At 44.3% G+C, this 26,569-nt stretch overlaps 1 protein-coding gene across 12 annotated transcripts in view; it reads left to right on the forward strand.

Moving 5' to 3' along the window:
* The window catches only part of DEPDC5 (DEP domain containing 5, GATOR1 subcomplex subunit), a 125,101-nt gene that overhangs the window by 80,925 nt on the left and 17,607 nt on the right, over nucleotides 1-26,569 (forward strand). For 9 of the 12 annotated variants that reach the window (XM_025474645.3, XM_049101669.1, XM_025474649.3 and 6 more), the window contains 7 exons: nucleotides 4,962-5,070; nucleotides 8,008-8,073; nucleotides 19,460-19,614; nucleotides 22,253-22,330; nucleotides 22,837-22,969; nucleotides 24,016-24,124; nucleotides 25,735-25,959. In XM_025474645.3, the coding sequence (XP_025330430.1) occupies nucleotides 4,962-5,070; nucleotides 8,008-8,073; nucleotides 19,460-19,614; nucleotides 22,253-22,330; nucleotides 22,837-22,969; nucleotides 24,016-24,124; nucleotides 25,735-25,959 (875 nt within the window). The remainder of the gene's footprint in view (nucleotides 1-4,961; nucleotides 5,071-8,007; nucleotides 8,074-19,459; nucleotides 19,615-22,252; nucleotides 22,331-22,836; nucleotides 22,970-24,015; nucleotides 24,125-25,734; nucleotides 25,960-26,569) is intronic. The other 3 variants (XM_025474647.3, XM_025474648.3, XM_025474652.3) reach the window with 1 other exon arrangement.

Consider the following 26,569-nt stretch of genomic DNA (forward strand, 5'->3'; position numbering starts at 1 on the left):
GGCGGGGTCATGTCTTGCCTGGGAGAGCAGTGACAGCATCCCAGGAGGTAGGATTTGAGTTGGCCTCACAGGAAAGGAAGCATCTATACAGAGGGGTGGGGGCAAGAAGGCACTTGGGCAAGAGGAAGAAATAACTTTATGTACAGGTGGCACCCACTCTGGGAGCCTTCACTGCCCCTTCATCCTCCCAGCCAACTCAGATTCTGCTTCCTAGCATTCTTGGCCAACATCCGTTAGAGCCCTTACCAGAATTTTACCAAGATTTACTCACATTCCCTGGACCTGCCTGTTTTCTGAGGACAGAGGCTGTGTGTTGTGCTTGGCACATAGGATGTGCACAATAAATAGTCATGAAATGACAGAGGAAGAGTCCCTGTACAGATGTTAGGGGAGGTTAGACCTTGTCTGTCTGGTGTGAGAGGTTGTGTCGTGCCCAGCAGGAACCTGTGTGCATCAGGCTTTCCAAAAGTAACATCAAATGAGCTTGAGGCATACTCAAGACAGGTGGAAAGCTGGATGCTAAGCTGTCCTTTTATGTTCTCACTGGAAGAGAGATCCTTTGCAAGTTTCTTTTTTTTTTTTTTTTTAATGGAAAATTTCAAAACAGCTAAAGTTAACTAGGAGAATAAATCCCTGTTACTTATCATGCAGCTTCGATGATCATCAACTTATGGCCAATCTTATTTCATTCATATCCCACTTGCTCTCACCTTCCTTTTTATTCCTTATTAAATTTCAGCATCATATCTCTTCATCTATATTTCAGTATGTATCACTGAAAGAGAAGTACCCCTTTATTTTATTTTTTTTTAAGATTTTATTTATTTATTCATGAGAGACAGAAAGAGAGGCAGGCTCCAGGCAGGAAGCCCGATGTGGAACTCGATCGTGGGACTCCAGGATCACACCCTGAGTCAAAGGCAGATGCCCAACCACTGAACCACCAAGGCATCCCGAGAAGTACTCCTTTAAAAAAAAGTCCTAATACTGTCATTTATCTAAAGGGTTACAGCCATTTCTTAATATCATGAAATACCCAGTCAGTGTCTTTGGCAAGAAGTGTTTCTGGAGATGAGCCCCATGTACAGGAAGGCCCGGAAGATGGGCCTTAAGAGGTGGAGACCCTTGGTAGGCTCTTACTAGTCAGGCAAGAGGCCACAGAGGCAGAAAGAGGGTGATAATGAATGGAAAGAAAGGGACACAGGAAGAGAAGGGAACCTGGCGGGGACACTATGGTGGTGCGGGGCAAATGAGAGGAAGAGAGCAGAGGTAGGTTAGGCTCCTTACTGAGGGCACTAGGTCCTCTTACCTTCATCTGATTGAGAGAAGAGCCCAGATCTCAGCCCAGCAGGTTCTCCCTGTAACTAATCACAGATCTTTCCTGCTGGAAAAAAGAACAAGGAACATATGTTGCTGGGAGGGGTGTGAAGCTGGGGGTGGGGGGATCTTATTTTAATTTGTCAGTGAGTCATCATTTAGTACGCTCCAAGGAGCCTCTTTCTGCTCAGACTAGAAGAGGAAGGATAGTTGGGGTGGTAGTGTCCCCCACCCCCCAGGCAAAGGGAGAGACTCTCAGCTAACCCCAAAGGGAGGCAGGACAGAAAGACCTGAGACTTAATCTCTCCTTACTCTCTTGGGTGCTCTTGGGTGACTTGCTACGTTTTCTCAATGTAGGAGGTAGAGCAGAGGGAGCCAGACCTTTATATAATATTTGCTCACACAGTGTTTTTTATTTGTGTGCTTTTCTTTTGCTTTTGGTGCACCAGGCAGATCTAGTTTTGTTTATCATGAAAAATAATGCTATGGTGATATGGAAAAGAATTTTTGAAATTTCACCTGTAGTCCTGCCATCTTACCATAAACTGTCAATTTCTTCTAGTTCTCATCTATTCTGTATCTGAAGTCATGTATGTTTAGTCAGGCTCTCGAGGAAGGGAGGTCCCAGTAGTCTCTGCCTTCTGCCAATTGTCTGCATGGCAGGGACCAGCCGGGGCAGCCGGTGCTGGCTCAGCTGCTCCAAACAGATGAGATAACCCGATGACAGCCAAGTCAGGGCAGAGACCACCAAAAGGCAGTTGTCACTGCTTCTGTGGAGGCTTGGCTGGCAACCCGGTTCCGGCAGAAGGCAGTGTGCCTCCGTGTATGTTTTCACATATACACGTATATAATATAACTGGTGGTTTTCTGGCAGGTCCCCTTCTTCTAAATTTTTTTAAATATTTTATTTATTTATTAATGAGAGACAGAGAGAGAGAGGGAGAAGCAGGCTCCATGCAGGGAGCCTGACATGGGACTCAATCCAGGGTCTCTAGGATCAGGCCCTTGGCTGAAGGCAACACTAAACCGCTGAGCCACCCAGGCTGCCCGGTCCCCTTCTTCTGAGCTATTAGACAAGGAGCCTCCAAGGGCAAGGACAGGGTCTTACTTGCCTCTGAATCCCTGGTTCCTAGTCCACAGATTATCACAAGCAAGGCAACTCAGTAAATGGGGATTGTCATGTGCATCTGACACTGGGGGTAACCAGGGCTTCCTGTCCCCGCAGCCTCGGAGAAGTACAAGAGAATGTCACAGTGTGCGTTTTGCGGATGAGGCTCAGAGGAAAATACATTTCGATGTGATAGAGACAGTGTGGTGTAGGGACATGGGAAAGAATTGAGCATTTGTTCTGCTTTTCCTATATGAATTACACCTCAGAGTAACCAAGTAATTGGGGTAGGGCAGTTTGTCTTTTTTCAGCACTGCAGCTACTAGGTATAGAAGGAATGATAGACTGTTACCATGTTTGATCTTTAATGAACTTGTAGATTTCACAGAGATAACCAGCGGTGACTAATATCACCAGAGAGAGACCACCAGACCTTATAGGCCTCCAGATAGAAATATACAACACCACCTAAGAAGAAGAGTTCTTGCCTAAAATTGAACCTGAATCTGCTTAAGCCATTAGATATAACTTCCAGTTCCCAGGAAGTACAAGGCACAGAGGAACACAATAAACAGTAAAGGGAGAAAATCAGCACATCCAGACTCTGAATTTACAGGGCAAATGAGCTAATTTCTTTGACAAATAAATTGTAAAGATAAAGAGAAATGAAGAAGAACTTATGGCTGAAAAGAGAGCTGAGAGACATTAACTTACTGCAACGTAGGAACCTTCATTGAAACCTGTTTTGAACAAACTATACAAATAATTTTGGGGAGACAGTTGAGGAAATATTTGATATTAGAACATTTTTAAGTATATTGGAATTGTGGTTATGTTTTTTCTTTTCTTTTTTAAAGATTTTGTTTTATTTATTCATGAGAGGCAGAGAGAGAGAGAGAGAGGGAGGGAGGCAGAGACGTCGGCAGAGGGAGAAGCAGGCTCCATGAAGGGAGCCCGATGTGGGACTTGATCCCAGGACTCCAGGATCACGACCTGAGCCGAAGTTGGACACTCAACCGCTGAGCCACCTAGGCATCCCTGGTTATGTTTATTCAAGTTATTTTCTTTTGGGGATACAGTACATGCTGAAGTTCTTGTGAGTGAAATGATATGCATCAGTTTTGCTTCAAAATAATTGGGATGTGTAGGTAAGGGGTATAGATGAAACATGAAATTTTGGGGGAGTGCATTTGTAGGGATTCATTATCTTATCCTTTTTACTTTTGTCGGTGTTTGAAATTTTTCCATAATAAAAACTAGGGGGAAAAAAAGAGTATAACATGTTACCATGGAAACTGATTTTTAATCTCCGGTACAAGATTACTTGACAATCTGTAACAAACATGTCAGAATTTAAGAGTAGAGAAGTGACACAGACTAGGTTCTTGGGGGAGGCAGACAAGAGATGGAGTTTATTAAGGAGAGTCCTTGGGCTCAGCTTGTGTAGGAAGGAGGAGGAAGCAAGAATGGACAGAGGGAGAAGCCCAGGTGCAGTGCAGGCCCAATGACAGCCTTGGGCCACCTCATTCAAGCTCTAAAACTAGAACAGCCTTCAGAGATGAACCCAGTTGGACCGACATGGCCAGACCTGTACATCCCTTCATTGATCATTCCTTGTGCATGGGCAGCTGTGGGGGAGGGGGAGCAAGAGCTTGAACAAAGCTGCTCTGCACTTGGGGCTGTCCCTGAAGGGGCTGACAGCAGAGCCTGCTGGGCAATAGGCCCAGCTACTGTGGCAGCAAGGTCACAGCAGAGGTATCTGGGTGGTGCCTCACAGTGTCCACCACAAGAAGTCTTTGTTGCAATAATAATGAAGATTTAAGATTATAATGTGAGACTTCTGGAATCTACCAAATAAAAATTCAGTGATGTGTTGAAGCAACCTAATTTGGGGGAGCATTTAAGTTATACTAGCTCATAAATATCTTTAGTACAGGTAAAAGGAAAATAAACGTGGAAACATGCTTTTATGTACATTAGAACTGAGATGGGATAAAATATAAGAAAACCATAGTTTTCTTGGATTACGAAAGAGTGTCAGATTTGTGTGACTGAGAGGATATAAATGTGTGCGTTTGAAAAGTTAACATATAAACCTTCAAAATGTATGGAGAGTCAATTCCACATATAGTTTATGCCACATGTTAATGCAGCGCTAATTTTCAGAATGCTTCTACTGGTATATTTAATACAAACAGAACAAGTCTTCCCAGAGGATTAAAAAAATAATGATGTTCATGGATGGAGTCACTCCAACCTTGTCACTTGACCTTTCAAAGTAAAACCTTTCAAATCATCAGGTACTGCCATAGTGATTTTTAAATTGAGCTCTTTTCTTATTTATCTTGGGAGGACTGGTGATTGCTCAGGACAATGAATGTAATTAAGGGTATTGTGTTGGCCTGAAGGAGAAACAAAGCAGAAGTGTATGTTTCAGAGGTGACAACAGGACTGTCTTCATTTCATCTTGGCTAACATGGGCCCTTTACCAGGGGACTTTCAGCAAGCTACAGACCTGTGTTTTTCCATCTTTCAGGTGCCTAGGAGAACAGCAGGCAGCTGTGCACGGTGGCAAGAGCGCCTCCCAGCCAGCTGAGAGCAGCAGCGTTGCCATGACTCCCACCTACGTGGACAGCCCACGAAAGGTAAAGGGAGCCACTCCAGCAGAAAGCTGCCTGGTGCTCTCAGGGACCCAGTGTGGAGGGGAAAATGAATAGCCGTTCTAATCTAGGGATGAGTGTGCTGAGGATTTCATGAATTCTACCCTGAGCCCTCTTAAGCATTATGATTTCTATAGAAGTAGTTTCTGCTTGCAGTTTTAAGGAAGTTAACTGCTAGATAAATGCAGATGCAACATAGTCAAATTAAACTATATTGGTCAAGTCCCAAGATCTGGCTCAAGCTGTGAAATTGGCCATCTGGTTTTCCTTCAGCCTCATCTTTGGCTCTCCTAGATGGGTGGTAGAAAGCTACTGGGGCAGCTCCTAAGAGAACTCACTCTTTGATAAAGAAATTCCCATGAGTTTGCTTAAACTACTGAGAAATGTAATCAAATGGAAGCATCCTGTGGGGGAAAAGATCAAAGCCTGAGGCCTCTGTATGGAATAGCAAGTACAGTAAAGGGGCCAAAACCTCCATAGGTCATGCTTTTTGTATCCTTTAAGACCAATAAACATGGCTCTGTCTACTTATTCAGGGAAATTCAGAATGTGAGATCATTCTGGTATGGGAGGGTGAGCTACTGTGCATTCTCTTATCTGGTCTTTATTGCTAGGAGATGGAAGAGATTCAGTAGATGTATTTTATTTTTCAAAACTGGCCAATTTGTATACTTGTCGGTCTTATCTATGTATTTGTTTATTTCACTTCCATATCTTGAAAATTTTCTAGTCAAGTATTTTTCAAAAACATGATTTTAAAAAAATACATATTTCATCATATGGATAGACCTTCATTTATGACTTACTTTTTTGTTAAGAATGTAGATTTCTGATTTTTAAAAAGAATTTTGGGTAATTATCCCATAAGTTTTTACTTATGGGATAGTTTTTACAGTTTTTACAGTTATTCTACACTATATCACAATTATAAATAATACAGCAAACATCCTTGCACATAATTATTTAAATATATCTCTTATTATATCTTCAGGATAAATTTATCCCATGAGGATGCAGGGATTAAAATCTGAGAAAGAGTGTCAACTGAGGCTGTAGGCAGCTTATGTATTCTATAAATTAGAAGTTGGCAGACCTAAATAAATATTTTAGACTTTGTTAGCCAAGAGGCAAGATCAAGGCTATTATGTAGGCACTTTTTTTTTTTTAAACATAAATACTTGTACATCCATTTTAAATTTTAAAAACCATCCTTAGCTCACAGACTACAATAAACCAGTAGCCAGATTTGGCCTGCAGGTTGCAGTTTGCTCACCCAGCCCTGGGAAATGACTTTAGGTACAGTCCCAAGGATAGTCTACATAAAGAATGATCTGTCAGTCAAGGAAGAATCTTTTCACATTTATATAAATCTCAGCAGTGGTTAGCACCTCTGCTTCTATATGTTCTAGCAGAGACGGGACACAGATGAAACAATGAGAGTACATAAACACCCTGTGTGTAGCCCACTAGCTGTTACCCATACTTATTGCCATCTTTGAGAATTAAAACCAATGCCTGGAACAGTACTGAGAACTTACGGAACCACAAGCACTAAGGTTAAAATGCACCAATGGCCAAATAGTAGATTGCCCTTTGGAACATTCTCATTTTCCAACTTAACACCAAAATCTACATGGATGGTTATCATTTGTAGTAGATGTAGATCCCCAAGTAAGTTGAGAGAAGCAAAGATTTTATGAGATGGCCCAAGGGAAGACCTGTGGGTGCCATACTCAGAAATGCCAGCAGTCTTCAGTCAGCGTCTTGTGTTGGATGTGGAGAGGGATCCCTGAAATTGCATCTCCAGAGCCACATGTATCCATGGTTTGTTACTTAAATTTGAAGTGGTTGATGGGAAATGGCAGCAGTATTGATAAAATGGACACCCACATATTTCAATGATTCTACTTTGAGAATTGAAGAAAAGTTGTAAGAAAGCAGACCTGCAGATGTATCAAGTGCCATTTCCAAATTTCAGTGATAATGCATAAAAAGTAAAAATATTTTGAAGGGACAAGAGGTTACTTCTTAAGAAAGATGAGAAAGGAAGGGTCTTCACGAAAGTCCTCTGTGTCATTTTTGTTTCAAATACATGACAGCTTATATTCCACAAGAATAAGGTTCAGAAAAAAAAAATTAAAAAAAAAAAAAGCATAGGGTTCAGAGATGAAGGCAGTTTGAGATCTCCCCACCCCTACCCCATGAGTGCATATGTTTCTGACACTATATATATCTCAACTTCTTGGTTATTTTGTTATACAACCAGTGGAGGAGAAGGTATTGCTGCTTCTGGATCCCCTGTTTGCTTAAAAAATTAAGCACCAACTTTTCCTGCAGTGAATCCTCTTCTCCCATCTGGCTGCCATATTTATTAACAGGCAGAACTGAAAACCTCAAACTTCTGTATCTCTCCAAGAGGGGTGCTGGTCACCCAGCCAGGCGGGAGGCCAGGAAGTGACCCCTGAAGGCTTTCCCCCAGCATCCCCACCAAGCGGCTTTGTGGCCTTTTCCTCTCCCTTGACATAGGTCTGAATAAAGTTCAGAGCTATGTGGGAGGGTGCAATATCCAAGCCAGGCTCTGATGAGCCCTGAGGGAGCTTGGACACACCTTCTGTCCCTGTGCTTGCTCCCACACAAATGGGACGTTCTGCCCAGGAAGGTGTGAGTTCCTGCTAATGCTTTGCATTTGGATACAGTCTTTCTGGGTGGATCTCTCTCTCTCTTTCTCTTTCTTTCTTTCTTTTATCCCTCCATTCCCCTCCCATGCCCTTATTTCTCTCCTTCCCTCCTTGTTTTTATTTTTTATTTTTTTCTTTCATACCCCTCTCCTTCCCAATGATTCACCATGGGTCCACATTCGTCCCTTCGCTCCTTTGCATTTGCTGCTGCTGCCACCGCTGCTTCCTCCTCCTCTGACTTCAGGACGGGGCCTTCTTTATGGAGTTTGTCCGCAGCCCTCGCACAGCGTCATCCGCCTTCTACCCACAGGTCAGTCAAACTCAGAGGGCTTTGCAGCCCACGCATGCCTGCCTCATCAGCAGAAGCCTTCTGCTTGGCTCTGAACAGATGGAATGGGGCTGAAATTGAGTTTGAAGGGCAGCTGAAATTGAATTTGGTCTCAGAGGTGTGCATTCCCTACCATGGGGTTGGTGGTGGCAGTGGGGGACGCGAATGATTAATGCAGGAGAGCAGATGATTACGTCAGCATTGACGCACGTGTTTCCTAAGTCTACCTGTCTGTTCCACGTAGTTGCCACTGATATCTGCCACATCAGCAGCATCTTCCCTGTTAGATGTTCTGTCCATATAATATAAGCAACATGAAATAGCTTTCTTAAGGACTGAACACTTAACTTTTTTCTTCTCAGTACAACCTCATATATTCATAGCAGTGTGGCAGGAAGTGGTGCAAACAGCAAACACTTATTAATAGGCATATGCTTTGTTGTAGGCTAATGGTAGATGACTGTGGGCAGCTCACCTCACCTCTGGACTTTCCTTAACTCATTTGTCAAATAAAAGGTTCAGACTAGAGGCTTCCACAGGCCTTCCAAACCTAGTCTTCAGTAGCTCTATGCCAAACATGTAGTATTCTCTCATTTCATCCTTACTATGTGGCCTATGAGTTAATTTATCCCAAGTTGACACTTGGAGAAATTGGAGGACAAAGAAGTTCTGCTTTACACTGTGCAGGGTAGAGCTGGGATTTAAATCCAGGACCAAAAGCCTTGACTCATGACCCCTGCTCAGTAACTGGGTTCTCCAATTCAGTAATTCTGATAGGTCCTAGGGAAAGAGAAACTGGAATCCTTGCCCTTTATCGAGGCCTCTAAATATATGAAGTTAACTTAGTTACAGAGATTTTAAGGAGTTAAGGTTAATGCAGAGTCAGGCGGACTAAGGTGGACAGAACTTGGGAGGTTCAAGGGCAAAAGGTTAAGGAATCTCTATTTGGCAAAAGTGAGAAAACCAACATTGATTGAGTCCTCACTCTGCCACTTACTGTGCAAAAGGCTTTGCACACAGTCTTCACAACAGTCTATGAAGTGTAGGTGTTATTACCCCATTTTCCAAGTGAAGAAACTGAGGCTTAGATGTGGTCAAAGGCACACAAATCATAAGTGGCTGAGCCCCTGCACCATTTAGCACACCATGCCTGGAGGCAAAGGGGGTGTTGAGTCTTGGAGTCTTCCCTTTCTTAAGAGGTCCGATGGTGCTGTGCCTGTCTGTGCAGGTCTTCAGAGGTCTGTACTTGCCTTTTCCCAGTGAGCTGTGTGACCCTGGGCAAATCTCTGTAGGATCTCTGAGGTCTAATCCAAGAATCTCTGATCTCTGAGCGTGGGAGACATGCTGCATTTTTGGTTTAAAACAAACTTACGGTAGACTTTTTAACCTTTTACTTTTTTTTTAAGATTCTTTTTTATTTCTTAAGATTGTATTTATTTATTCATGAGAGACACACACACACAGAGAGGTAGAGACATTGGCAGAGGAAGAAGCAGGATCCATGCAGGGATCCCGATGTGGGATTCAATCCCGGAACTCCAGGATCACGCCCTGAGTCTAAGGCAGACATGCTTAACCACTGAGCCACCCAGGCGTCCCTAACCTTTTACTTTCTAATAAGAAACTCTCTTGTAAAAAGTTTTGGACTTGGATTATAATTTAACATAAGAAGAATCCCTGGGTGGCTCAGCAGTTTAGCGCCTGCCTTTGGCCCAGGGTGTGATCCTGGAGTCCTGGGATCGAGTCCTGCATCAGGCTCCCTGCATGGAGTCTGCTTCTCCCTCTGCCTGTGTCTCTGCGCCCCCCCCCCCCCCCCCGTGTGTGTCTCAAATAAGTAAGTAAGTAAGTAAGTAAATAAATAAATAAATAAATAAATAAAAATCTTTTTTTAAAAAAAAGAATTTAACATAAGAAAAATTAGCAGAGCCATAAGATAATTGTTTTATAAATCCCGTAATTAAATAGTAGTCCACATAGCTTCAGGTGGAACAAAAGTGGACAAGTTCCCACAATTGGAAATCACATGTAAAAATGAGCTGTTAGGAGAGGCACACAAAGTTTATATTACCTACCAAGAGTATTGTTAAGCTTACACATAAATCAAAAAATTTTCTCTGCTCATATAAAGGGATCCTCTGTACTTACACAAAATGAAATTATGCTTTGTTTTTGTTTATTATTGTTGTGTTAAGATATACATAACATGGAATTTGCTGTGTTTGTTTTGTGTGTGTTTGTTTTCTAACACACTGCATGGTGTGTGGAATGGGACGATGGAGTCAGAGGGCTCCTTTCAGATTTCATTTTCAGCCCTATATCAGGGAGCTGCTTTAGGCATGTTAATTAACCTCCTGAAGTTTCCTCATTTGAAGGAAATAAAAATATCTTCCTTGTAGGGTAGTTTTGAGGATTAGAAAAAAAATGCATTTCTCAACAGACTTCAAGGGAATGAAATACCATAGAGCATATTTCTGTGCATCATGCAGTTAAGTAATGGGTCAAGGACAACTAGGTAACTAAAAGAGCCAGACATGTTTGGAAACTAAGTAACATACTTCTAATAATGCAGGAGGCAGGAATAATCTTGCATGTTGCATGGGATGTGGTGGCTAGATACTAGCTGGAATTAAGATAGGATCCCTACTGTGCCAGGTTTCTGTGTCCATTTCAGACATCTGATTATTAGAGCCTGCTCCCTATTCCTGCAGACTCTGCTTTCCACCCTAATTCCCAGACTAGGAAGCACAAAGAATGGGTCATGAGCTCCCTTTTTTTTTTTTTTTTTAAGATTTTATTTATTTATTCATGAGCAACATAGAGAGAAAGGGGGCAGAGGGAGAAGCAGGCTCCCCATGGGGAACCTAATGGGGGACTCGATCCCAGGGCCCCATCATCACCACCTGAGCTGAAGGCAGACACTCAACCACTGAGCCACCCAGGCGTCCCTGGGTCATGAGCTTCTTAACAGAATGGGGCTACATGTTAAAAGACTGTTAGTGTGGAGGCTCTGGTGTCAGACTGGCTGTGAGCCTTTCAGCAACTGCACTAACCTCCCTGAACTTTGGACTTCTCATCTGTAGAATGGGGCTAATTGTGTTTTTTTTGTCAGATTGCTGTGAGAGGGAACTGAGATGAAACATCTGTGTGATTAGCTCAGACCCTGGCATGTAGTAAATTCTCCATACATGTACCTGTGTGGGGGAAAAGAGGGGGGAGAATAGGGGCTAGGGGGTACCAGGTGGTGAACCAGCTTGATTGGGCCAGTCAGCTGTTTTCCCTGAATGAGAGAGAGGGGAAGAGAGAGAGAGAGAGAGTGTGTGTGTGTGTGTGTGTGTATAAAAATGCACTGGGCCTGGGTGACCTCTCCTATGCCTCTTGTCTCTGAAAATCGGTGATGACCCTGTTGGACCTTGCAAAGTTAAGTCCTCCGGCCCTGACTGAGTCGCAAAGGTGATTTTTGCCCCTCACAACAGCTTTCTCCTGAGAAGGAGTTCCTTTTAGCCAAGGGTGAGGAGGGCATCACCCAGACTGGTTCTACTCAGGGAAGGAAGTGCCTGTAAAATTAAAACAGACAGCAGTGCACACAGGATTCCAGGTAACAGGGCAGTGTCTTGGAAAATAGTTTCATGTGCCACCAATTCATCATCCTAATGATAATGAACATGTCATTCTGATAACCAGAACAGAGCTACTCAGTTCTCTCTGTGCCCTGCTCTCTGGAAATCAATTTTTATCATCACAAACTGACACAAGAATTTGGAGGGCATGAGAAACCCTTGGTAATGAAATTTTCCTCAAAAGTCAGCCTGATGCCTCTAGTTTGCAGTTTGGAGCTTGAAGGAATATCATGGTCAAGGGGACCGGCTCCTGCCACCTGAGGCCTGAGCTGGTGTTAGGCTTTCTTCCCTCTCTCATCTCCTGACCCCCAGCCAGTGACTCTCACAAGCTGGCATGGCTCAGGGGCTCAGCCCAGCAAGGACTCACCTGCTTCTCTTCACTTCCATCACCACCACCCCACCCCTGGTCCCTGTGACCATTTCTCACTTTGGTCCTAAAGCAGTCTTCATCATGATCTCTGCTTCCATAATGGCCTTTGGCAGCCTGCATCCAGGGTTCACCTTTCCACAGTGTATTAGCTTGGGCTGCTATAATAAAACACCCTAGGGCAGCCCGGGTGGCTCAGCGGTTTAGCGCCACCTTCAGCCCAGGGCCTGATCCTGGAGACCTGGATTCAAGTCCCACGTCAGGCTCCCTGCATGGAGCCTGCTTCTCCCTCTGCCTGTGTCTCTGCCTCTGTGTCTCTGCCTCTGTGTGTGTGTGTGTGTGTGTGTGTGTGTGTGTGTGTATGTCATGAATAAATAAATAAAATCTTTAAAAAAACAAAACAAAACACCCTAGACTGGGGGCTTCATGAGGGCATTGACTTCTTACAGTTCTAGAGGCTGAAAAGTCCAAGATTAGGGTGCTGGCACATGGAGTTCCTGATGAGGGGCCCTCTTCTGGCTTGCGGATGGCTGTCTTCTGTGTCCTCAGGTGGCAGACATACGGAGCTCTGGTCTCTCTTCTTACAAAGACATTAATCCCATGGCCTCACCCTCATGGCCTCATCTAAACCTGATCAGTTCTCAAAGGCCCCCACCTCCAAATATAATCACTTGGTGACTAGGGCTTCGACATGTGAATTTTAGGGGCATCCATTCAGTCCATAACAAGTGGCTTTCTTTCCTTTAGGATAAAGGCCAAAATCCTTATGACGAACTGGAAGGTCCCGTGTCATCAAGGCCCGCCCTCCTCTTCTAGTCTCATCTTCTATCATTCTCTTCTTCACTCTTGGACCCCAGTGACAGGAGCTTTTCTCCACACTGCTATAGGCACCAGGTTTCCTGCTGTAGTGCCTTGGCACACATTGTTCCCGTGCCTGGTTAACTTAGTCATCTAGTCAAATCCTACATCTTAGATTCACAGAGTTCCAGCGCCCCTCCTTTCAGCTCTTCTCCCAGTTCTACTTTTGTGTTTGTATGACTGGGATTTGATTAGTGCTTTCATGAGACTGTAAGCCCATGAACTCCCACAGGGCAGCTGCGTATTGATTCTTCAGCACCTAGGCTGGCACTTGGGAGGACTTCATTAGGTACTGCCTTAGGCATACTGATGGGGAGATAGACACAAAAATGTTTATTTAAACAATGGAACAAAAAAAAAAAAAAAAGGAACCCTTTCTTTCCTAATGGATAATTTTTTTAACATTTTATTTATTCATGAGAAAGAAAGAGAGACAGAGACATAAGCAAAGGGAGAAGCAGGCTCCTCACAGGGAGCCCGATGCAAGACTCCATCCCCAGACCCCGGATCACGCCCTAAGCCAAAGGTAGACGCTCAACTATAAGCCACCCAGGCATCCCCCCAATAGATAATTTACACCAGACCCTGAACTATAACCCAACAAACATAGAACCATTAATTATGTGGGAGATTGGAGAAGGCTGCAAGCCCCCAGCAGGTGTAGGGTGTGATGGCCTCAGAGATGCTACCACAGGCCCCCAGGCTTTTGCAGAATGCACTTTGAAGCCACGGTTGTTAGGGCTGCAGTTTTCAGCATGCTCACCGGAACCCTGGGAAATCAGAGTCAGTGTGGGCTTTTTACCCTTTGATCTGTTTTCTGTCTTTGGAGACATGAGTAAACAAAAGACTCCTGTCCCCCAGGGCTCATTTCCCCCCAGAGAAACCTAGGGTCATCTTAATCAACCATTGCTCTAACCTAAACCATCCACCCTCAGTCAGGTTGTTATCAGAAATCTATGTGCAAGACTTTTGCCAAGAGCACAGTTTTACCTGCAGGACATTCATTTCATTCCCAGCTCCTGAAAACATGTTCAGCCTTGCTATGCATTTTTAATTTTTGAAGTGATTGGAAATATTTATAAATCAGGAAGTTTCATACAGAAACTGGTTTTCTGTCTTATATTGTAAAATAAGCTAGAAACTGGGCCTTGCTTCCTTCCCAGCGATAATCGCATGACCTTGGAGCAGCCTGTGGCCTTTCCTTTTTTTTTTTTTAAATACTTAGTCAGCTGTGCCAATATATATCTACCAGTCCCTCTTCATACTTTTGTTTGCCACCTTTGCTCTAGAAGAGTGTTGTCCAGTAGAACTTGTTGCAGTGATGGAAATGCTCTGTATGTGTGCTATCCAACACAGATGGCTAGTCACACCTGGTTAGTGAGCATTTAATAAGAGGCTGGTGCAACTAAGGACCTGAATTTTACACTTTGTTTTTTTTTTTAATTTTTTAAAGATTTTATTTATTTTATTCATGAGAGGGAGGGAGAGACATAGGCAGAGGAAGAAGCAGGCTCCATACAGGGAGCCTGATGTGGGACTCAATCCCAGACTCCAGGATCATGCCCTGGGCCGAAGGCAGATGCTCAGCTGCTGAGCCACCCAGTTGTCCATACATTTTATTTTAATTAACTTCTATTTGAATAGCTGCATATAGCTAGTAGCTACTGTATTGCTTGGAACAGGTCTAGACATTTTTTATTTATTTTTAAAGATTTTATTTATTCATGAGAGACACAGAGAGACAGACAGACACAGGCAGAGGGAGAAGTAGGCTCCATGCAGGGAGCCTGATGTGGGACTCGATCCCAGGTCTCCAGGATCAGGCCCTGGGCTGAAGGCAGCGCTAAACTACTGAGCCACCCGGGCTGCCCTTTTTTCTTTTTTTTTTTTTTTTTTTTTTAAATTTTTATTTATTTATGAGAGAGAGAGAGGCAGAGACATAGGCAGAGGGAGAAGCAGGCTCCATGCACCGGGAGCCCGATGTGGGATTCGATCCGGGGTCTCCAGGATCGCGCCCTGGGCCAAAGGCAGGCGCTAAACCGCTGCGCAACCCAGGGATCCCTTTTTTTTTTTTTTAAGATTTTTTTTTTAAGATTTTTATTTATTTATGATAGTCACACACACACAGAGAGAGAGAGAGAGAGGCAGAGACACAGGCAGAGAGAGAAGCAGGCTCCATGCACCGGGAGCCCGACGTGGGATTCGATCCCAGGTCTCCAGGATCGCGCCCTGGGCCAAAGGCAGGCGCTAAACCGCTGCGCCACCCAGGGATCCCCTTTTTTTTTTTAAGATTTTAAGATCTAGATATTTAAAACGATATCAGCACAGTACTTATTGAGACTCTGAATTTCACATTTTTTCCTACCCTTGTTTACTCTTTTTTTCACTTTTTTCTATCCTTGTTCCCTGGATTTTCTCATTTATTTAATCTTATTATATGTCTATTGATAACTTCTTCCTTTTTTTAGAGTGGTGCTGAGATATGAAAATATAAATAACCATTCAGAATCAGGGGTTGGGATGGACATATGGAAGAGGGAGGCTGTACTGTGGAGAAAATGTGGTTCAATTGAGATCGCACATCTCGAGCTTCTCCTGGGCATAGAGCTGTCCTAATATGGACATTCCTTGTGTCATGTCTGTTTTTCCTTCCCACTCCCAGATGGTAAGCTTCATGAGGGCCGGTGGGAAGAGGTTTGATTTGGAAAGATGTTACATCCTTCCCTGATAGTATAAACCTTGGAAAACCTGGTTATGGAGCTGAGAGTTATTCCCAAACTTCTCTGAATATGAAATTCTGTCACCAGTCCCTTTACGATGCCTCTAAATGCCCTAACGGAGCCAGGTGAGGGGAAACCAGGAATGCCACTTAGCCCATTTTGTCTCCAGGTAAGACAAAGTAACATGTTATGTCTACCACCCTCAAGTTACATTGGTAGGATTGGACTGGCAGACTTGGCAGCTTCCTGGTGGCTGCCGGTACTCCAGTGTAAGGCAGTGGGGCTGACAGGCACATGAGTTGGAGGGTCCTTGGGGGTGCCTGTTGTGGATGGTGCTAACCTCTAAGTCATCCCTCGAGGGGCTCTCTCCCTTATGTCCCGTGGCTTTGAGCATATGGGAAAGAGGAAGGAGACAGGATTGGTGTTACTGTTGAGGGCTTGGTTGTTTAATTAACTAAATACCAGACTTTATTTGGTTTCACCAGTTTTTCTATTAATGTCCTTTTTCTGTTCCAGGATCCAGTCCAGGGCACCAAGTTGCATTTCATTTTCATGTCTCCCTAGTGTCTTCTGGTCTGTGACAATTTCTGTCTTTCCTTGTTTTTTAATGACTTTAGAGAGTCTTGAGGAGCCCTGGCTAGATATCCTGCAGAATGCCTCTGAATCTGGGCTGGTTTGGTGTTTTTCTCATGGTGGAGTTAGGGGTTTTTGACAAGAATACCTCAGTGGTGAAGTATGCTTCTCATCACATCATACTAGGGGGTACATGGGTTCCACAAAACTTCGTTGGTTCGTTCACTGCAACTCTTGAAGGCAGGGGTGTCCACCTCTGTAGGGAGAGTTTTGGACAGGTTCTTTTTAAAAAAAAAAAAAAAATTATGTATTTGTCATGAAAGACACAGAGAGAGGCAAAGACATAGGCAGAGGGAGAAGCAGGCTCCCTGTGAGGAGCCTGATACAGGACTTGATCCCAGGACCCTGGGATCATGACCTGAGCCAAAGCAGATGCTCAATCACTGAGCCACCCAGGTGTCCCATTGTACAAGGTTCTTAAAATGGAGTTGCCTCCAGGACCTCTGGCTCGCTTAGTCGATGGAATGTGAATCTCTTGATCTCAGGGTTGTGAGTTTGAGCCCCACTTTAGGTGTAGGAATTACTTTAAAACAATTTAACAACAAAAAAATGGAGTTGTACCCAACAGCAAGCACCTCCCTCCACTTGCCTTTTCTAGGCTTCTGCTCAAAGACTGCACTTCTGTCCATCCAGCTTTCTTTGTCCTCCTATTTATTCCAAAAAGTTACTTCAGGTGGATTATGGAAGCAAATGCAACGTCCAGAATAAAATGTGACTAAATGGGGAAATTCGGGAAAAGAAAAACATAAGATAGAACATCATCTGAGGTCTTATAAAGCATCTAGAGTTTTGTGCTAAATTCAGTCCCAAAATATCTGGGAGCCAAAGAAAAGTGGGAAACCTCTATTCTAGGATTCAAGGTGGTCATAAGATAAAGACAAACCATTTGCTAGGGAGAAACATAACCTTTTCATGGTATTAAGATCTAAGCAGTCTCTTGAGAGATGGACATTGTAAGATACAGAGCAGGGGATCAGGAAACTATGGGGCAAATCTGACCCACCATCTACTTTTGTAGATAATTCTCACTGCAACAGGGCCACGCCCATTCATTTCCATTGTCTGCTACTCCTGTTCTTCATGCTGAGTGGAGTGGTTTCAACAGGGCCATCTAGCCCATAAAGCCTAAAATAATTACCCTCTGCTCCTTTACCAAAAATGTTTGCCAATTTCTGATTTAGAGGATAACTCCTTAACCACATACCTGCTAAAATAAAGCTGTAGGAACCATATACATTTCTGGTAGCTTAGGTTGGTGGAGCAGATCTCAGGTGCCATAGATGAGAGTTTACCCACTACAGGAGTCTGGAAGGTGGCACCTAGAGCTGGATCTAGCCCCCCCCCCACACACACACACAGTTAGCTTTTTCATTTAATTTGTAGTACCTGTTTCTAAGTCTTGCTGGTTAGTGGCAGATGGTGATTAGTGATTGCAAGCTGCTTCTTGATGTACTTCTCTGTGTATTTATGGTGTTAGCAAAGTCTGTGTGGTCCTTTTATTGCAAATCATTGAGCCTGATGTAGGGGAATGGTTCTTTTAGAACTGGAGGCAACTTTGTCTCCCAGGGCACATATGATTGTATTTGGAGATATTTTTAATTGTCACAGCTGGGAATGGGGAGTGGTGATGGGGGCTGGTGTTACTGGCATCTAGTAGGTGAAAGCCAGGGATGCTGCTCAACATCTTAAAAGGCACAGCTCCATCCCTCAAAAGACTGATCTGGCCCCTAATGGCAATGGTGCCAAGGCTGAGAAACCCCATTTTAGAAAGAGTGATTTTTACAACATCCAACAAAATATTTGGTTATAGAAAGCTCCATTCTGAAGTATTCAAGAACCCCATATGAGAGGGACTAGGAGTCAGATTTTTCCTGGAGTGCTCTGGAAGGCTTGCTATTCTCTCCAGATATCTGCCATGGGGTACAGCCCTTCTAAGCAAATAGGTCATACTCCCATGCTCAAAGATGTTTAAAAGGAATGAGACCAATATAAAACCATTACATGAAGCAGAATTTGGCAGCTGCCAGAAGAGGGTTATAGAGATCCAAAGGAGAGGGGGAGAGAGAGAGAGAGAGGGAGAGAGATGGTTCTTCTTTGGGATCTGGAGTGGAGTGAGTCAGAAAACATTTTACTGAGGGAGCAGCATTTGAAATGGCCATCAAGACTGATAGGTTTTTAGCCTGTGCTTGTAGGGAAGGGCACCTCAGGTCAGCAGAACACACAGGATTAAACACACGGGGTTTGATTTGGCTAGAAATATATATGTGGATGAATAGCAAGCCATGCAGGGCCATCACAGGTCAGGGCTGTTTGTGCTGGATCCACAGGGCCCTGTGAGTTTGGTAGCTCATGGGGAGACCTGAAAGATTTCAGAGTCATGGAGTGATGGGATTAGAACTGTCTTTTAGGAGGAAGAAAATGGAGGTGGCTGGCAGGTGGGGTCTCCAGGGGAGAGGCTACAGTTGAGGAAGTTGATTAGGAGACTGTTAGAACCTTCCCCTGGTAGAACAGGCATGACTTAGAGATACATGTGAGTCAGCAGGGACAAGGTCACAGGACTAGGCCTCTCTTTAGAGGTAAAGCTGGAGAAGGAAGGGAGCTATTAGATGCCCCTGAGATTGAGCCTGGGCGCTTAGAAGGTTGATTGTCCCGCTGACAGACACGGGAAAGCAGGATTGGGATGGAAAAGGGTGAACCATGGTAAGGGAGGGCACTAGCTGGGATATTCATCCATTTGTCTCTAATTGTGTTCTCTCTCTCCCACTTCTCAGTCTCATGCTTCTGACTTCCTTACTGTTTCAGTGGAGATTCTTCTTTGGTGTATATCTGTGATATACACTGTGGTAGTGTATATCAGGAATGCTTCTGACTTCCTTACCGTTTCAGTGGAGATTCTTCTTTAGTGTATATCTGTGGTTTGAGTCAGGAGCTGGAGCCATTTCTTTGGTTCTGGGGATTCACTGTGAACGATGGATTCCTGTCAGCCTTGGTGTGGGGTTCAGGAATTCCCATTGCTCTGATGGAAGGCACTCTGCACGAGACTGGGCTGGACTCCTTTAGCTCTTCTACCAGGGACCACTGGGGACTGGGAAGGAAAGAGGTATGGGAAGGACCACATATGTAAATAGCCTTAAAGAATTTTGTTGCTTTGTTCATTTTCAAATTTTCTACAGGTGTCTTTGGACCAGACGGCCACCCCGGTGTTAGACAGCACCAGTTTAGGGGTAAGCACAGGCCAGTCTGTGGACAGAGGCAACAGCCAGGCCTTTGGGAACTCCCAGAACTCAGGGGAACAGAGCTTCCCCTCTGCAAACTCCAGTGATAGCAGGTGAGATTCAGAATGCCCAAACTCATACTTCTGGCAGTGGGGATGGTCTGGCCAAAGGCTATGGAGCCTGGGGAGTCCAGAGTCCTGGGCCCAAGTTCTGACTCAGCCATGAGTTCTGCCTAGAAGCCCAGGCCAGTCAGGTCTTACCAGCACCTGTTTAATGGGGGCTAAGGATCTATGCCCTGCCTTCCTTACCAAACAGCTAAAAGGTACCCACAGAGACACAGAAAAGTGTCAGGCATCGTACAGGAGTGGGCTATGGGAAGGGGGCCTGGACCCAGTCTGTCCTGTTCATTATGGCACCTGGCGTGATGCCTGGTACATCATTGCAGGCAGTCAATATCTGCCACTTGAGGAAATGAAAAGCAGATAAGTTGCTGGTTGTGCTCGAATATGGCTGTTCTTTTCCTATTCTTAAGTATCCAGAGGGAAAAGAATCTGCTTGGACCTCAATTACTTGAGAAAGAGCCCCAGGTTGTTTTTTTTTTTCTTTTAAGATTTTATTTATTCATTTGTGAGAGAAAATGAATGAGAGAGCACAAGCAAAGGGAAAAGCAGAGGAAGAGGAAGAAGCAGACTCCGTGCTGAACAGGGAGCCCCACGAAACATGGGGCATAACCCCAGGACCCCGGGATCATGACCTGAGCTGAAGGCAGACGCTTAACTGACTGAGCCACCCAGGTGCCCCAGAGCCCCAGCTCTTAATGTAATTTGTCAAATCTGAAAAACTTCTTTTTGATTTCCTTCCCAGCTATGTTAGCCTTATAATACTGTGCCTACTTTGTTCTGGTTGCCTCACTGTACTACTGACTTGGGAAGTCCTTGGTTAAATGGTCTCAGATTTGACTTTGGCGTCCTTCATCTGAGAGCAGAAGGGCCCCTGCGACAGCTCACCTGGCAGGCCCCTGTCAGCAGTCACTCAGCGCCCTGTCACTTGGTCTGTACCAGTTTTCCTGCATCTGGTGCAGTGCACCTCACTCACCCTGGCCAGTAGGGATGATGATCACTTCAGAGGCAGCAAGCTGCCTAGACTTCTCTAGACTCTTCTGTCCCCCCAGACCTATATCCCTATCAAGCCCAGCTGATTTTTCAGCTCTGCACATGAAGGAGTTTGGAGGGGCTGCCAAGTGCACAGGGAGGGAGTGCATTTCTCTGCTTCCTCATTGAGCAGCAGGTAGTGTTCTGCTTTTGGAAGAAAAGGGGAACTGAGGATTCTTAGGCTGGAGATGAGAAAACCAAAAATGACACAAATCAGGACCAATGACGAAAATTACAAAGAACAGGTCCCATTTTGTGATAAAGAACTGCCTCAGGGAAATGGGCTGCATAGAGGAGCTAAGTTCTCTGCCATCAAAGATGTTTACACAGACGAGACAGCCTCTTGTCCAGACTCTTGTAGCAGGGACTCAAGCATTAGAAGGAAGTTCACTTTGTGGGAGGTTTTCACAGGCTTTTTTAAACCTGAGATTCTGAAATGCTCCACTGAGTCCTGGACCCTCCAAATAAGAAGAGGAGGCTGACACTGAGGAAAGAGAGAGGTTTTATGGACTTGAGGAGCTTGTAGAATAAAGCCCCAGATTTAGTGTATTGGGTGACTATGAGTATCCCATGCCTAGTGATCTGGGCTCAGCTGCTGAGTATTACACATGTTTAAAGGTATTGTCAGACCACTGAAGAAGAACTCAGGCAACAGGTGGTAGAAAGGTCTGGGCTCTGGAAACAGGCACACCTAGATTCAAATCCAGATCCTGACACTTCTAAGGTCTTTAACCATCACCTGTTACTTTAGCTTCTCTGAGTTTCTTTTTCTTTCTTTCTTTCTTTTTTTTTTTTTAAGATTTATTTATTTATTTATTTATTTATTTATTTATTTATTTATTTATGAGAGAGAGAAAGAGAGAGAGAGGCAGAGACACAGGAGGAGGGAGAAGCAGGCTCCATGCCAGGAGCCCGATGCGGGACTCGATCCCGGGACTCCAGGATCGTGCCCTGGGCCAAAGGCAAGCACTAAACCGCTGAGCCACCCAGGGATCCCCTTCTCTGAGTTTCAAAAGGTTGATATTATTATGTTCAGTACTGTTTACCATTTGGGACTTTGTGGGTATCAGCCCTTCTCTTGGTATTTTATACACATTTATCACAACAACCCCAAAGGATAGAAACGGTATCATCCCCCAGCTGGTAAGTGATGATACTGGAATTCTGTCTCTGGTGCTTTTACTCAGATTACCTAGCGTTTTCTGGTGAGGTTAAATGGTGGGGAAGGCCTTGCGGGTAACACCAGAGCAGTCCAGAGAGATCTCTTGGAAGTTGTTGAAATGTTAGTAAAAGCAGAGATACTTATATAAAGTGGTTGAGGCGTTATTAGAAGGGGAGATGCTTATTAAGATGTGTCCAAGTTTGGATACAAAATCACTTTGATTCTTTTTTTTATCTTAATGTGTATGCTTTGGAAGTAGGAAACCCCACGTTAGATATCCATAGGATGTAGCTGTCTAGCATTTGCTTGAACACGTTCAGTATCAATGTCATCCTTGGCCTCTAGCTGTGTAAGAACTAAAAATGGTAGTTCCTAAGGTTCATGCTCTTGATCGTGCATGTCCCCCCTTGCTTTGCTGACTGAACACTCTGTTTACAGCTCTCAGCAGCTGGCAGCAAGCTCTTTAACCTCATCCTCCACCTTGACAGAGATCCTGGAAGCCATGAAGCACCCCTCGTAAGTGGTTTGTCATGAGCGGGAGTACAAGGGCGGGAGGATCTCATAGCCCTGAGTCACAGGGATGCTCAGGTAGTATGATTTGGTGGATTCATACCTGGCTGTATTGCTCACCAACTGTGAGACCCTGTATAAGTTACTTTACCCCTCTGAGCCTGTTACCTTGTTTGTAAAATGGAATACTTGTGGCTAAGTCATAGGTTTGATGTAAGGATCAAATGAAATAATTACGTAAATTATCTAGTATAATGCTCAACAACTATAGGTAATTCTCTTAAGTGTCAGATCTTTCTTCCTTCCTCTTCTCCTTTTCCCCCTATAACACCTTCCTTTCCTGTCTTGCAGGTTTCTGTGGGTTTAGAAATAGGGTAGAGAAATTGTACCATGCAGAGCCTTACTTCAGAGATTAAATGCTTTAGTGGGAGTCCCTTCTTTTTCATGTTCTCTTTCTGCTTGTTGCCACTGTGCACACTTACCCTGCTCCCTGCCCGCCACATTGCATTCAGGACAGGGGTCCAGCTGCTCTCAGAACAGAAGGGCCTCTCACCATGCTGCTTCATCAGTGCGGAGGTGGTGCACTGGCTGGTGAATAACGTGGAGGGTGTCCAGACCCAGGCGATGGCTATCGACATCATGCAGGTGAGACCACGCTTAGCACAATGGAAGGACAATTCTGCTTATATCATTGCATTTGTCTCCCACCTTGACTGGGCTCCTTGAGGGCTAGGCTACCTCTTATTATCCCATTTCCATATCACCATACTGTTTGGCACATGGTCGGCACTTAGCAAACACTTGCTGAATTTAGTGACACTGTTCAGACCTGGAATTAAACTGGAGAGAAGAATAGGAAAGATCAAGTTGACTGATGTGGTTTACACCATCCGGTCCAGAGGCCCCCACTGGAAATCAGTACCATTTGCTGACAGCTGGTTTGTCATCCCTGAAATGTAAAACCAGTAACTAATTTGGATAAGCATGGGATCCTCTGTTCTCTCTTTGAGGGTCTCAGTAGGCAGTTTTGCATGGCCTTTGCCCTATTACTTATACTCCCATCTCCCTGTGAATCAGATTTCCTTGTTCACACAATGGAATGCTTTTATGGCAGTTAAAATGAATGAGCTGGAGGTACACATATCAACATGGACAAATGTTCAAAGCATGATGTTCACTGAAAATCCAGTGTACAAAATGATAATTGTATTATACCCTTTATTTAAAATTTAAAATCTCACAAAAATACCTCATATTCTTTATCAGTATGTGTGTGTATAATAAAATTTTAAAAACATGCATGAGAATAATATCACACTAACCATTTATTTCTGGTGAGAGGAAGAGGAATGGGGCATGGAAGAGTCCACAGGATACTTTTTTTTTTTTTTTTTTTTAATAAAAAGATCTGAAGTCAGTATAGCAAAACGTTAAGTTTGTTGAAGTTGCATAGTGGTATACCTGGATATTCTTTATACTTTGCCATATGTTTGAAATAATTGATGACCCTGTAATATGCATTTACATTGTGTAATATAATTTACATCAGGAATAACATTGTAGAGCAGTCATCATGACTGATGGGGTCTTCTCAATGTTCCCATCACTTCCTTGACTCTAGTGAACTAAGGACTGCACCTCTAAGATGTCCCTCCACAGGAATTTCAGAGTTTCAATGTCTCTCCTTCTAGAAAATGCTGGAAGAGCAACTCATCACACACGCATCTGGTGAAGTCTGGCGGACCTTCATCTATGGCTTCTATTTCTACAAGATAGTCATGGACAAAGAACCTGACCGAGGTCAGAGATGAGGCGAATGCTGTTACCCACAGGGGCAAGGGTTTTTCATGGTGGCTTGCTTTTTCAAATGATGGTTCTTCTTGAGTTCCTGGGGTGACTTTGTATTCTAAGTAGACAGATCTGTCAACTTCCTGAGCATTTGTACTTAATTTAAGTATAACTGGAGTGACGAGTATTTCTTAAAGCTATGGTATGTTTTTGGTCAGAACAGTGTGGATGGAAGATAAGCCTAAAAGAGGCCAAGGGATCTGGTGTGAGAAAATTCCCATGGGCCATTTTTTAGTTGCTATTTTTAATTTTAGTGCTCCTCCCCCACCCCCATCCAGTGCAGGTGGCTCTGAGTATAAGCTAACAGGCTGTGATCTGTAACTTACAGCACTTTTTACTTGCTGGCTCCATTTCTTTGTCCTTTATGTCTTGTCTTGTCTTTTCTTTTCTTTTCTTTTCTTTTCTTTTTTCTTTTCTTTCTATTTTTTTCTATCCTTTCCTTTCTTTTCTTTTCTTTTCTTTTCTTTTCTTTTCTTTTCTTTTCTTTCTTTTCTTATTCTTTATTTGGGAGAGAGAGGAGAAAGCAAAAGCTGGGGGAGCGGCAAGGGAGAGGGGGAGCAAGGCTTCCTGCTGAGCACAAAGCCCAATGTTAGGCTTGATCCCTGGGACTCCCGCATCATGACCTGAGCCAAAGGCAGACATTCAACCAACTGAGCCACCCAGGAGCCCTAGGCTCCATTTCTTAACCCAGAAAGACTATCAAATCCTAGCAAGTTTTCTGAGATACATTTTAACTTTCTTTTTCTTTTAATGAGAAAGCACAATTCCCAAGAGGAGACCAATATCCAGCAAGGTCAGAGCTGGCTCACAGTGCTGGAGTCACCCAGGATTCAGACCTGTATCTCCAGTCCACTCAGAACCCACAGGGACCTTGGCTGGAAGTGACACCCATCCTGCAGACAAATGGCTTCTCAGCCTCTGGGTTTCGGGAATCATACATATATCAGATGAAGCAGCTAGTGGCCCCTTGCTATGCTCTTTTATCCAAGAATATGTAGAAGTGGATCCGAGCAGACTTTTTCTGGTAGCCATAGTGTGTCTGTTGCTGCCTCTCCCCTTAAATTCTCACTTGGACTAATAGATACCTAGTTTACCTTCAAATAGGAAAAAAAACCTGGTTACTATTATCAGCTCCAAAATTAAAGGTATGAAACTGAGGATAAAAAAATCTTGTTTAATTGAAGGATAGTTCACGTAACATAAAATGAACTATTCTAATGTGAACACTTCACTGGCATTTAGTACGTTCCTGGTGTTGTGCAAACACCACCACCTCTGTTCAGGGTCCAAATCGTTTTCATCACCCTGAAAGGAACTCTGGTGCCCATTAACAGTCACTGCCAAACTCCTCCTCCCCACTGCCCCTGACCACCACCGATCTGCCTTCTGTCTCTAAGGATTGGCCAATTCTGGACATTTCATTTAAGTGGCATCATGTATCCTGTGGTCTTTTGTGTATGACTTCTTTCACTTAGCATAGCATTTTCAAGGTGCAGCCTTGCATCAGTAAGAAAATAAGTGTTTGTACTGAGGGCACTTTCTCTCCCCTTGGCTTTTCCCAGTGGCCATGCAGCAGCCCACCACCTGGCACACGACGGCGGGGGAGGACTTCGCCAGCTTCCAGCGCAAGTGGTTTGAGGTGGCCTTTGTGGCCGAAGAGCTGTTGCACTCCGAGATCCCTGCTTTCCTCTTGCCCTGGCTGCCCAGCCGACCAGCCTCCTATGCCAGCAGGCACAGCTCCTTCAGCCGCAGCTTTGGAGGGCGGAGCCAGGCAGCTGCACTTTTAGGTAGATGCTTGACCCAGACGGGGCTGGGGATGCATTGGTGGGGGGCCGAGGGAGAGTGGCAGTCAGCCAAGGGAACAGTGCCATGTGGGCCAGGATTGGAGCTCCTGAGGCTGTCATCCTGGTACTCGGTCTGCATTGTGGGCTCCTGTGCTAGCTCCCACTAAGTGGACAATAACTCATATTGTCCCAACCAATAAACAATGGTCATCAGCTCTCAAATAAGGCCCAGTGCTAAACCTGCACAAATAGGAGAGAATAGACAATGTGGCCACTTTTCCCAAGAAGAATCCAGACTACAGGGATGGTGAGCTGGTGCTCACTGCTGGCTAAGTGCCTGCCTGAAGCCTTCCCAGGACCTTAGTGTCCTAGGATCTCAGAAAAGGAAGGAGTCTCAGAGGTTAGGTTATCCATTTCAAACTCTGATATTAAGCGTGAATCTTCCCTCTGCCCTCTGCAAATGTGCTTACCACATTGAGGGTTGTAAACTGGGAGTCTTCCCTCCTTACCTTGATTCCTACAGCTCCAAGATGGGGGTGAACACCCACTTACTGAATGGTGGTGACCTCTGATAGGAAATGGGACCTCTACTCTCAAGGACTGGACTGATGGG

This window comes from Canis lupus, chromosome 26, assembly GCF_003254725.2.
Source record: "Canis lupus dingo isolate Sandy chromosome 26, ASM325472v2, whole genome shotgun sequence".
Lineage (NCBI taxonomy): Eukaryota > Metazoa > Chordata > Mammalia > Carnivora > Canidae > Canis > Canis lupus.